Below are 12727 nucleotides of genomic sequence, written 5' to 3'. Positions count from 1 at the left end.
GAATAGTTAACAAAAAAAACAACAAAAACAACAAAAACAAAAAACAGCTCAGCTACTGAGAAAACGAACAATACTTAAACGAAGTTTACAAGCAAGGCATAGTATGCAACACAAAGATTGCATATAACTTACATCGCATTGGAATGCTCTGATGTATCGAAAATAATAAGGGTATCAGTGGTGGGTTGATGAAGCAAAGCCAAGTAGAAAGCAATGATGTCAGGTTTTATGCCTTAAGGTGGCTTAATATGGTTTCTCTACCTTCAAGCTCTAATTCTTTGATCAATCGATAATACCCTCTGGCAAGATCCCTCGAAACGACTTTAAAAAATGGTGCGCAATTATTTCTTAACACGCTCTGACAGTAAGTAATTTTACGCACAGGGTTACCATTGCAATGCGACAGTCTCTTAGAAACACTCTTAGTTTAGGCCTCGTGTTTCTGTACCTTGAAAACCAGTTCGGTAAAGTTTTCATTTATCATTGAAAATACGGCTTAGAGGCATCATAAACAATGAAAACGTTACATTAAGAGAACCTGTGGGCTCCCAGAATATCTGTCTCTCCAATATCGATGACCGATATAATAATGAAAGCAACTAACCATTGAAATCTCTGGTGATGCAGCCCCCGTTGCCTTTTTCCATGAGTTTTGACCGAAGACTTCATCTGGAACACAGAGTAACGGTGCAAACTCCTAATAATAATTATTTGTAAACGACAGAAGGAACACAATCATAAAAAAAATGAACTTTGAATCGAAATAATGGTGAAGATGATTATCAACGAAGATTTATTATACAGAGCTGAGACAGCTGACTCTTACGAACGAGTAAAACGAGTAACCATGTTATCATGTTCAAACGGTAACCAAAAAAAAGAAAACTTTCTTTGAATTGCTCCTCTGGGAATAAATTGATTCTTTTCTAACGAAGTGGACGAAAAAACCAACAAAAAAGAAGATAACAGGTACTTTACATGTATTTCAGAATCCAAAACCGTTTTCTATAATCTTTGATGATTTCACTTGGAATCGAGCCAATAAGAAGACAGAAACATTGTGGGCAGACAACCATCTGACTCCACTTAGAGTAATATCTGAACAAGCAAGTTGAGTTAGGAGTTTATAATAAGTTCTGTCATGACACCCAATTCAACACACTAATATTCTATGTACGCCATCACGACCTACATTATGTAAGCGAAAAGGACTATGGGACATGAGTGAGAACCGCCCATGTCGTTACAAAGTCGTGTTCAGAGTCAATCCTATTGTTTTGTTGGTCGTCAGACCCCAAACAGCACAAACACGGTTAAAAATTCAAACGGAAGGTAACTGAATCATTATATTTTATGATTTAATACAACACCGCTAAGTTTTAAACGTTCAACGTGTTGCAAATGAATATAATTACCTTTGGCGATAAATATTTCGAAAGAGAAATCTTTAGTGAAAATGATTGCTCGCAGCGTAAGTATTATTTTTAGGAAAATAAAAGACGAGAATGATATACATATATAATTGCAATAATTGTAATAATGATGATATCCAGTAGAAGAAATAAATAAACAACAATCATACCGGCAATAATTTTTGAATGTTAATAATCTATAGAGGATAAATATGTACGCAGCTTAAATATTTTACACAACGATGGCTGATCAGCCAATTAACATTTTATTCTTTCTTTCAATCACATATTAAGTTTATGACATCGTTCTTTCAAATAAACCAATCATACGGTCACCCCTCGACGTTTGCATCTATCTGGTGACAAATATAATAAAGTTTAATGACGTTTTAGATTATTTAAGTCGACAGCTGTCAAAATGTACCTGTAGTCCTTTTTCAAGCTTCTGAAACTTTAGCATTTACAATAGTTTCTTATTAGCTTTTTTTTTTTTAGCTTTTAGAAGCCGTTTGACCAGAATTAGAATCACTGCGTGGACAAAAAATAATGCCACTTCAAGGCAATAAGTTTGAAAATAATCATTTAATTACGAACGGAAGGTGCACAGAAATAGGAGTAATTACTGCGAATAAAAACAACGGAGATGATGATTATTAGCGAAGAGTAATTATGCAGAGCACAGATACAAAAGCTTGACAACCGAATTGTAAACTATTAATCATGTTTTTAATGTTCCAAACGGTAGCAGAAAAAACTCACCTTTCTTGGTTTTTGTCGGATTTGCATAACATCCGAGCGTTCTCCCAACCTCCCGCGTGTCTAGAAGTCTCTCAACCTTCTGAGTTTTTAGATACGGCTACATAAACACGGAAGTGTTCTTAATTGCTTTTACAAAATATTTCTTTTTAATAACACGATAAATGAAGGAAAATGTTGTGCATTTAGTTCCTGTTTGATATAGATTTTTTAAATACATGCCCTGGACGACAATTCTCCCCATTAACCATCAAATCGCGCATCTGACGACAAAGAAACCCTTTAAATTTGCGCTATAAAATTCAAGTCAAGTTAAAATTTGTGGCAAGCGCTTGTTCGTACTTTGGTAAAAAAATAGCGAAGTATCTGAAATATGCAGTTACTTAGGAAAGAACTTCAACTCACCAATCGGCCAATGCTATCTGGATTATTTTATCAGTATATCTTGTGAAGCTGCAAGCATCATTTATATTGTGATTCTAAGGATTTTAATTGGCTGAAATGCCTTGATTAATTAAATATTAGGTAACGTGTAACAACGAGTTAGACTCCCAATCGGAACAACTACAACTTGTACCTAGTTCACCATTTGAAATCATAATTAGTTAAACCGGGTTTAACTGATTGAAAATCAAACACAGAACTGAATTTTTCACGGGATTAAAGTTGTCGCTAACTTGTATTTCGATTTGTCAATTTTTAAGCCGAAAAAATCGTTTGAAGTCGACAAAAATCGTTTGAAGCACCACAGTTTCTTTAGAAACTTACCTTCGTTATTCCTACATCGGTTGGTGCAGCTTCTATGAAGAAAACGAGAATGAACTGTGTTTAACAAAACAGCTTTAAAACATGTTTTAAGCTTTGTTGTAAAAGCCCTTTTCGTAATTCCTTTATGAATAGCTGATTTCCTTCTCATGATTTAGAATTACTAAAAAAGTCTGCCTTGCCAAAACAGCAGACGATTTTTTTTTCTGAGATTTTGATGAGAGTCTCAGAGAACCCACCAAACTACAAATGGCATAGGCAACCAAAACCACTTTAAATGATTTTGGTTTCCCAATAACAGTTAGTCGCCTTGTTGGCCACTTAGTCAGACTAGCCATTTTTTAGACTGTTAATCAGCTAGCTAACTGGTGAATCATTTGTTCCATTATTCAGAAAGTCAGCTCAGGCTGTCTGTTTGCCAATCAACTATACATTTAGTCAGTTAGCCAATCAGTCATCGGTCAGTCAGCCTGTCAGTCAGCTACTTGGTCTGTTAGCCAGTCAGTCAATCAGACAGTGAGTCGGAAGGTCTAAATGTAATTTTTTCCAACAGGACATTAAAAGTGTAGAGGGCAGCATATCCTTACCAGTGAGGAGATCTCACTGGGTCGATTCTGTTAATAAATTTCTCCAATCCGGATATCCTGAGTCTTTATCTAATCAAGACTTCTAGAAAAGAAACAAAAATGAAAGTATTCGAAAATAAATTACACTGATTTAAAATACATTAGAGATGTTTTGAGTGCTCCAGATAGAGAACAAACCTGAGCTTAATATATGTAATATCCGTCTTTCTTTTTAGGAGCCGCCATCACTAAAATAAAATGCTCTCAGGGTTTGATATTCGCCATTACTAAATGTGACAGACAGAAAGATCCTTAGAGCGAGTATTACGGTCGCTCAAAAGTAGCAAATTCATTCGATGAAATTATTTTCGATAAAAGTTTTTTTCAGTGTACTTTGGCACCAGGTAAATGTTAATTCTTCAAGGCAGCGTGTACGCCAAGGTTAAACTTCCACACAGGTGCCAGTATTAATCGCATGAAAGCATGTAATTAAGAACAACGTACATCATTTAGTATCCGTAGTGCAAAAGACGATAGAGAACTTGCGATGGCGAGGCTCTTGAAAGCAGAAAATCTAATCCGACTAATTATAGAAGGGTTTGAAGTCTTAAATTAAAGTTTATTGAGAAATATTAAAATGGCCTTCTTACAGAAGATTTTGAAAAAAGAAGATGGTCTCAGCGCCAAAAAAATTAACAAAAAGAAAAGCACTTCAGGAGAGGCACGTAGTTACCAGCCTTATGACATTTGCACCAGAAGTTTAAAGTAGTCCTGACATGCGAAAGACAATGATAGAACAGCTGGTAAAATATATGTCACGTCTGCTTGGGTGCGTTGTTTTTCATCCTGGTACCACTATAAGAGGTTCGCGAACATTCTTAAATTACTTTTTTTATTGACAAGTGACACTGATTTGACGCAGGATTCTAGTTACCTCTGCTATGGACGGCTGTGATATGCTTGTGTTGCACGTGTTCAGAGCTTATGCTTGCTTGTGGCATTAATATTTGAACACAATGTACTTGGAAAAAGCCGGGTATCTTCTTATATATCTTATATAATTATGTTATAAAATTGAATTTCATGTATTAGACACTAAATGAATTTGCTTCCACATTGGAAAACTTCGTAGTTTTCTTGCACAAAAAAAGGGCGACAGCATCAAAGGTTTGATGGCCGTAGAATTTTTCCCTCTTATTAATTGTCTAGTCATGAAAAAATATCAACACACTGCATTTAAAAACAGCCAGGTATCTCCTTTTTGTTATAAAATGGGATATCATGTATTTGACATTAACTGAAATTTTTTCCAAATCAGAAAACGAGGTAATTTTGTTAACACGAAAAGAGGGCGACAATATCAAATGTTTGATGGCTGTAGAATTTTGTCTTTCTTATTTTTATTCAGATAATTTTTTTTTCATAGTTTATTTTCTTTCTATTCAGTTTCCTTTCTGGTCAGAGAATTTTTCCTCAAAGGATGACGATGAAGCTTTTACTCTCTGTGGCTTTATCAGGTAAGGAATTTTATCTTTCCATATATCTTTTGCACCACGGAAACGAAGCAGATCGGTATATGTAACGGTCCTCAATTTGCGCTTGGCGCTTGATATTACTTTGTAAACAAGCGCTGATCATGACCTTTCTTCCCTGATAAGTCATGATTCGTGTTGATTTACATTTACTGCTGTAGATATGCGATAATTCACGTTTCTAAAATACGGTTCTGTAAGAAAATGTTGAGAAAAAACCTTGCTTATCCAATTAAAAATTCGTCCTAAGTGTGAACTGAAGCTCGAGAATCTTATATTAACACTTAAAAATCGTTTTAGCGGGGCCATGTACTGATTCCGTTCAATGTCATTTTCCCTTGTATTGTAGTCTGTGCCATAGTTCTGGGTGATTCTCAGTCCTGTTCGAACGAAGGCGCCAAAGTCTCAGACTATTGTGGTAATACATGTTATTGCATTGGTGGTCAAATTCAAAACTGTTGCCGAGTGCGAAAGGAGTTTACTTCTATGACGGAAGCCGAGCGGATACTGTACGTCAACACCGTTTGGAAAGCTTCAACTGATCTCCAATTTCAAAATGAGTACCAGAAACTTATATCCATGCACCAAAGATTGTTTCCAACAGGAATTCATCAAAAGGACCAGTTTCTACCATGGCATCGTTGGTGAGTAACTAGTTTTAAGAGCTGAGGGTTGTGGACTAAGGCAAGATAATTCACACCCGCGGTGCTTCCCCCCGCCATGGAGGATAAAGGGCTCTGAAGTAAATCCAGAGGAACTAAAACCGGGGAAAAGCAATGGAATCTGAGCCACTCTGTTTTGATATATCATCTTCCCCCCCCCCCCTCCCCCTTCCTTTTACCTTCCTCTCGTTTCGAACCACTCTTCAACCACTCCAAATGTTCTCATTCAAGTTAAACTCTACATTTACATGCATAATGTTTAACACGATACGGTTTATTTGATTTTTCTTTCCAAGGTACATTCTTCAATATGAAAACCTATTGCGCCGAGTCGATTGCCGAGTAACCGTGCCTTATTGGGACTGGAGTATTGTCTCCATGACACCCTGGCACACAGACAAAACAAGAGTTTGGTATAGTGGACCCTCTGGATTGGGAGGCAATGGTATTACACCATCACGCTGTGTTCAAGATGGAGTCTTCGGTCAAGACTCATGGACGAAGACAAACGGGGGTTGCATCACCAGAGATTTCAATGGTTAGTTGCCTTCGATATTATGCGTTTCCTCGCTCCTGTCTAACCTTGGCGTGAGGGGGGGGGGAGGGGGGGGGGGAGGGAAGGGTGCGGCTACACGTAGGCTATGTGGGAGAAAGAGAGGTTCCTCTAATATTTTTATCATTTAACCCGGTACGCAAAATTACTTCCTGTCAGAGCGTGTTAAGAAAGCATTGCGCACCATTTTTTAAGTCGTTTCAAGAGATCTCGTCAGAGGGTGTTATTATCGTCTGTTCAAAGAATTAGAGCTTGAAAGTAGAGGATGCATTTTAGGCCACCTTAAGGCGTAAAACCGTGTCCGCTTCTAATCTTCTGTCTTCTGCAGGTTTTACACCTGACATCATTGCTGTCTACTTGACTCTGCTTCATCCTCCCACCGTTGATGGCTTCGACATTTTCGAGAGGGATCTTCGAATTAACCTCCACGACACAGTTCACTGTAGGATAGGTGGTGACATGTGTCTTGTCACCTCAGCTGAAGCTCCCGAGTTTTTCCTTCATCATGGCTTTATCGACAAGATCTGGTCAGATTGGCAAGAAAAAAGCAGAGATCATTTGACAGCCCACTTTTGTAATATAACGAACCCAATGATTGGAACAGGATACCGACCTGGAGATTTTCTCGACAACTCAAATCTTCCCGATGTTGAAAGGCCAGGGTGGCCAACCTGTGTTTTATACGACGACCCAACAAATCCTGTCTACCGGCAGGTCATGCAGCGTCTTCAAGGAATGACACGCGAGCAAATTCTTGAAATCCCTCGGCACTCGTTTAAGCCCCTTACTGGTCGCCAAATGAGGTTTTTCCATATCAGCCCACAGGAGCAAAACCAAGCCAGACAAGATCTGCAAGAATTGGAACCACGCCACCAGCTTAGGGGGGAGGCTGGACTTACCGGAATGGACAGGAACATCGGTTTCAAGATGGAGTCTCTTTCTGCGACCTTTGGAAAGAAGCGCTCAGTTATTAAAAATAAGTAAATTCTCTATGCGTGGTGGAGGGTGGAGGGTGGATGGCTCAGGAAAACTGTAGAAAACATATTTGACAAATTTCTCGCATTGTATTATGATGCTTTCCACTAAAAAAAAGAAACACAATGATACATTTTAAAAGCAATTTTTTCGCTTAATGGCCCATGCACTTACAATCATCATGGAAGCGTTGATGTGCATTTTAAATTTGCTGCAGTCGTTGAGAGAACGAATAAATCTAGACAGTCTAACGCTAATTTCTGCTGGAGTTCCCTTCGTCACAAGAATGAAATCAGAGAAAAAGTTATTGTTAACACTTGAAAGCAAAGGCTGTCAATTAAAGGGTTCCAAATATTACTTCACAAGACGAAATGTTTGGCAATACTGAAACATGTTGTATTTGGAAGAAAAAAAGTGTTCCAAAACCTCACAATTAAATTTTTTTCTTCACTGTTTTTTCTTCGACCTGTGCCGCGGACTTCGCCGAAAAGGAGGAACTGCTCGTAGTGGTAATGCCGTTATCGCCGGTTACACTTAATAAAATCCAGTAGTTTGGCGCTGAAATGTTCATACAGACTTGAATAGCTTAAGCTCTCTAAACTCAATATAAAAAGAACAGAAACCAACTTTGTTTTTTTAAGTTTCTCATTAACACGTTTACCGAACGCTAATCAATATGATATTAGATACGTTTTGTTCACTTCTTTTGTCACAAGACAGAATCATTTGCCAGGATTTAGCCCTTCACGGTCAATAAAATCGATCAGTGCGTTCTAAAAGCTCTCTCTTATTATCTTTTCTTTTTTAAATGGTTAAAATCTAAGATTTATGAAGTTACCAAAATAAACGGTCGGAGTTTGCTCAACAGGCTAGTTTGCATAATTCTGCTGTCACGCTAGCAAAATCACTAGAAGTTTGAAGTCACTACGGCGAAGAAAATTAATAAGTGTAAGATCTTTTTACATTTCTATGCTTTCGAACATCTTATAAGAAGTAATCAACCTGAATTTTCAATGGTATGGTCGGGACTTAGGGAAATATCGACCCACGAAAGAAAGAGTATACTTTTAACCGATTTCAGAAAGCTGTCTGACGGATGTTTTAAATAAATTATGACTAACCTCTGAAAAGACACGTATCAGAATTGAAACGCTTTCCAAACCCCTTGTATATCATAAAATTTAGGAGTACAAACGATTTCTTGCCGCATGTAGTGTGTTACGAGGAGCGAGATTGTCAACTTTTGAAATTTTCGATGTCTCGAGGTAAAAAAAAGGCCGTTTGCAGCTTTGTTTATTTTGAGAGCTCTCAAGAAAATTTTTTAACGTATTTCCAGAAACCAAAGTGTTTTCTTTTATTTATTACCAAAGATAGTTTAATGGGCAAATTTGAGTCAAAACTTTTTTCCGACGCGAACCGCCCCGGACCGCTCTTACAGAGATCGCCGCAAAATTTATACTAGCTTTTTTCTTTGCCTAATAGATGACTAGTCCGATCAACTTTAGAGCAAAACTTATTCAAAGTTGTAGCTTGACTTAAAAGAGGTGTAGAAATATTTACGCTATAGTTTTTTAATTGTAAAACGAGTAAAATTTAATGTTTTAAAATGCATTCCACAAACTCTGCATAGCCCGCCGATCAATCATTTTTCCCATACCTTATTACAACTGGGCATGAACATGAATGTTGGTGAATAGGATACTATTGCATGCGCTCTGCACATTGTTAAAGTCAGCAGCGTTGAAAGTGTCGTCTGAGAAAATTAGATAAGAAAGACGATAAATTTACATCTCGGTCTTGTGTGTTATTTTTCTCGTCTCAAGCGTCGGGTAGAGGAAAAAATCAAGCTATGCCTCCCATTAGAAACTGAACCCCAACGATGCGAATGAGAAAGATGGAACTCGGTGACATTGCAAAATGACATCCAGTAGCTGATAAATGTCTTATTCCTTTTCCCAGGTCTGATGGAAAATGACGTGATGGTGTGAGAAGAAGTCAGCATTGTTATCAGGCATATGACCCGTGCGGCCCTGCGTGCAATCCCATGGAAAACCTTGGTGAAAGCCGATGTGTGTAGGGCCGGATACGGAGGGAGCCGTCCAGCCCTGCGGCACTCACACGGCCTTGTTGCAAAACCAAAGGAAAAACGAAAGGAGTAGAAATTAAAGTCACGTTTTTCGATGAATTGTGAGTTTTTTGCTCTGATTCGGAGAAACAAAGAAAAGTTGGAGAAGTCCAGCTTGTGCCCCATTAGGCTGAAACAAAATTGTCGAAATTCTCAATACTTAGTGGTCATATGACAAAATGTTTATTGATTTAGTTTGGTCGAGCTATTTTTTTTTTCGCCGTCCGGCCCTCCCACTCGGTCAATAAGTATACATTATTACCAGTTTTTATGAGGAGCCTTTCAGTATGTGTTTAGCGAGTTTTAACGTGACTCTGGCGCCGGCTATAGCACCAGCTTGAAATCTGGTGTTTTTTTAACACTAGAAACTAGGAGTTCTCAATTGATCGAGATTTCTTGGCATCGGTTTGTTCACAAAATCGGATGTTTAAGAGAAGTTTAAGGAATGAAGTTACAACATTACAAATTGGAAAATTCGTAAAGAGGCTGATAGAAAAGACTTTTGGTTTTTCAGACTTCAAGTTATCACAGCAAAAACAAAGAAAAATTTGCCACAAAGAAAAACTGTTGTCATAGCTAATTAACAAAATGACGGTTTTGACAATTGATTCAGAAAAAATTAATTTGTTTCGAATCGCTTCTTAATGACCTCCACCACTTTTGTTCACAAATTCCAACACATTAATGCTCACTTAAGTTCCTCTAGCACACTTTATTTTAACCCTCCCGAAAAAAACCCACCTCTTAAATTGTCGTTGTTTTTCCAAAACTACCTTGATATTGAATTTTTACTCCACATGTTTTGACAGCCAATTCAAAATATAAAGTTATTTTGAATTTTCTGACCAATTAAAATTGGACACAAATTTCCTTAAACATTGAACACATCAAAAGAACTGGTTTTCGAACAAAGCTTGCAGTTTGTAAGGGTTAGTAGTTTGAATACGTCTGTCATCCATTACGAAACTACACTCCGTCTTCAGTGGGAGGTAAGAAAAAAAAACATTGATGCTCCTCATCGGCTGTCAAACTAATTGCTTCTTTGTGACATATAAGACTATGATGAAAAAATAACTGCATTGATGCTAAAAACCATCATGTTATTTCTTTACCGAATTTGTAAACAGGGGATTAAGCATCGATTTTGATATAAGAGAATTAACAAGCTTTTTATATGGTCACGAAATTCAGGGAATAAATCATGAAATTGAAAATAACCATAAATAATAGTTTTAAAGAATGGACTTTAACCGCAGCTAAACAAATTAAATGAGAAATTACACAAAAGAAAGTGTGAATGCTTAGTTGAACGAGCCAATCACCGTGATCTAATTTATCATAAAGTTTGGCTGCTTGATTCATCGGTGTTGCTCTGTATTTCCCGAGATCTAAAATTTAACTCTCCTTCTAAGGCTGTATTCTTTTCTTTAAAAACGTGTTGAGAGAATTTGGTGCTTCATCAACGCCGCGACTACACTTAAAGTTAGTCCATTCGCTAACATTTTTAACAGTCGTAACAGTCGATCAACGGTTTTTAAATAGAGGATACGAGTGAACAGCCTCGTGGAATCCTGATTTTATATATTGTGAGTTTGTACTAAAAGAGTACGATACAGCAATACATTGGCTCTAACTGTAGACCAAGAAAGGCAAGGCGAAAGAACCGTAAAAGTTAGAATTCAAAATCCAAAACGTCATTCGTTATTTATTCTTGTTTGTAGTTAGAACAACGAGGCGTTCATAACTAAGTTTGTTTTTCAACAAAGGGTTGTCTTTTCATCTTGGTTGTTTTGGCGGAGAAATTACCACCATTAGCGAGTGCTTCTTGTCTATATGCAAGTTTTGTTTCCAAAAGATAAACAAAGTGCGAAGAAAGACTTTCTTGATATGATAAAACCACCTGCTAACCTGATTTATACTGTGAGCGATATAGTATAAAAAGGAGAAATTTTCGCTATGCGCTCGTTCGATTCTGAAATCACGAGTATTATTTCAGGCAAAAGCGCACTCCCTCCACTTAGTTCGATCACCATTATAAACTAGACCCTGTAGGTTACTGACATTTTTCTGTCATAGCGTGTTCATGTGATTCTTTTATTCTCTAGTTTTGATCCTTCACCAACCATGAGAGGAAGATTTTTAATGTTTACTTTCTTGGTGGTTGCCTTCTACCTTTCAGGTAATAACTCTCATATTTCAAAGTCTACGTTACTTTAACAGCCCTTTTATCGTTTATTCTAGCCGATTTAAGTCGCAACCATTAACACACGACTTCCACTTGCTTCAAAATTCGAGAAGAGCGACAATTTTTTGAAGCTAGTGATATGCCTATGAGTATGAAAACGACCATACAGTTTTTCCAACAAAAATACTTTTACATTACGCGTAGGTCGTACGCTTTATAATTTTATTAGTTTTGGAAGTAGGAACTTCTTGTATATGGCCGGTTCCCCGATATGTTTTTTAAACCTTTCATCTTCAATGCTGCTGCAATTAGAAGTTCTCTGTACTCTTACATAACATTGCCTTAGTCATTGCAAGACCTCACATTTTTTGTTAGCGCTGAAACCGTTGTCTTTCTTGCCCTTATACTAGGGGATTGTCAGTAACAGCTTGAGAATCAGCTTGTTCAAAATTATTTCCTTTTTCAGTGGCGTCATCTCAAGGCCGCTATGACTATTCGTGCAGCACCTATCAAGAAGGTCAAGCAGTCGACGGTCCGTGTGGGCAGCGGTGCATTTGTGTGAACGAGAGGCTGCGATACTGTTGTCGACAAAGAAAAGATTTCCCCTCAATGACTCGAGAAGAAAGAATTCGCTATGTAAACACAGTCATCAAAGCCTCGACTCATAGAAGATACAGAAGACAATACAACCGAATTATCGCCATGCATGCGAGACTGTTTGATTCCGGAATTCACTCTAAACAGCAGTTTTTACCATGGCACCGTTGGTAGGTCATATGACTTTCTTTCCCTTAAATTTATTCCCGCACATATTATCTAGGCAGTTAGGTCATTCTCTGAGGTCAAGTAACCAATTCTAGAGTGGTTGCTATAGCATAAAGTGACTAGAAGTATACAGGTTTTTGCAGAAAGCTTGTCAGAAAGAGTGTACTTACACGCAACAATCCGTGAGGCATCGAGGGTAGTTTTCACGTCACTGTTCCTCTGGCTATCAGAGAAATCTGAGAAAAAGTCACTGTAAGGAAGAGGTATAGCGGGTTTGATGAATATAATTTTACTCGTAAGAGTGAATTTTAATTCTAAACTTGATGAAAAGAGAAAAAAAAAACACAAACTGACCCGAATGAAATACAAAACTGATGTTGACTCAACGAGAGCAAATTCGAAGTAACCTATACAATTTTTTTTTTCAACGC

At 37.6% G+C, this 12727-nt stretch overlaps 2 protein-coding genes across 3 annotated transcripts in view; both read left to right on the top strand.

Moving 5' to 3' along the window:
* Positions 1-886: 886 nt before the first annotated feature.
* LOC149044885 (uncharacterized) lies at positions 887-7846 on the top strand. 2 transcript variants are annotated; one of them, XM_089206852.1, is made up of 5 exons: positions 887-1332; positions 4946-5016; positions 5381-5675; positions 5990-6231; positions 6575-7846. In XM_089206852.1, the coding sequence occupies exons 1-5, from the start codon at positions 1238-1240 to the stop codon at positions 7228-7230; spliced, it is 1359 nt and encodes a 452-aa protein (XP_089062978.1). In that variant the 5' UTR covers positions 887-1237; the 3' UTR covers positions 7231-7846. The 2 variants fall into 2 exon arrangements, with proteins under 2 accessions (XP_089062978.1, XP_089062979.1); XM_089206853.1 differs by lacking the exon at positions 887-1332 and adding an exon at positions 4581-4666.
* Positions 7847-10211: 2365 nt separating this feature from the next.
* Positions 10212-12727, top strand: part of LOC113673474 (putative tyrosinase-like protein tyr-1) — a 14152-nt gene continuing 11636 nt past the window's right edge. Inside the window, exons 1-3 of the mRNA XM_027189897.2 lie at positions 10212-10335; positions 11452-11525; positions 11998-12298. Coding sequence (XP_027045698.2) covers positions 11471-11525; positions 11998-12298 — 356 coding nt within the window. The 5' untranslated portion in view covers positions 10212-10335; positions 11452-11470. The remainder of the gene's footprint in view (positions 10336-11451; positions 11526-11997; positions 12299-12727) is intronic.

The sequence above is a fragment of the Pocillopora damicornis genome, chromosome 5, assembly GCF_964200805.1.
Source record: "Pocillopora damicornis chromosome 5, jaPocDami1.2, whole genome shotgun sequence".
Taxonomy (NCBI): Eukaryota; Metazoa; Cnidaria; class Anthozoa; order Scleractinia; family Pocilloporidae; genus Pocillopora; species Pocillopora damicornis.
The sequence above is the reverse complement of the archived record's forward strand: the minus strand, read 5'-3'. Positions and strand labels throughout refer to the sequence as shown.

Bases quoted from the DNA above. Each gene is read 5' to 3' on its own strand.
- LOC149044885 (XM_089206852.1), top strand. From the start codon at position 1,238: ATGTCGTTACAAAGTCGTGTTCAGAGTCAATCCTATTGTTTTGTTGGT. The intron at 5,676-5,989 runs GTGAGTAACTAG...TTTCTTTCCAAG, and splicing joins TTTCTACCATGGCATCGTTG to GTACATTCTTCAATATGAAA. The intron at 6,232-6,574 runs GTTAGTTGCCTT...TGTCTTCTGCAG, and splicing joins CATCACCAGAGATTTCAATG to GTTTTACACCTGACATCATT.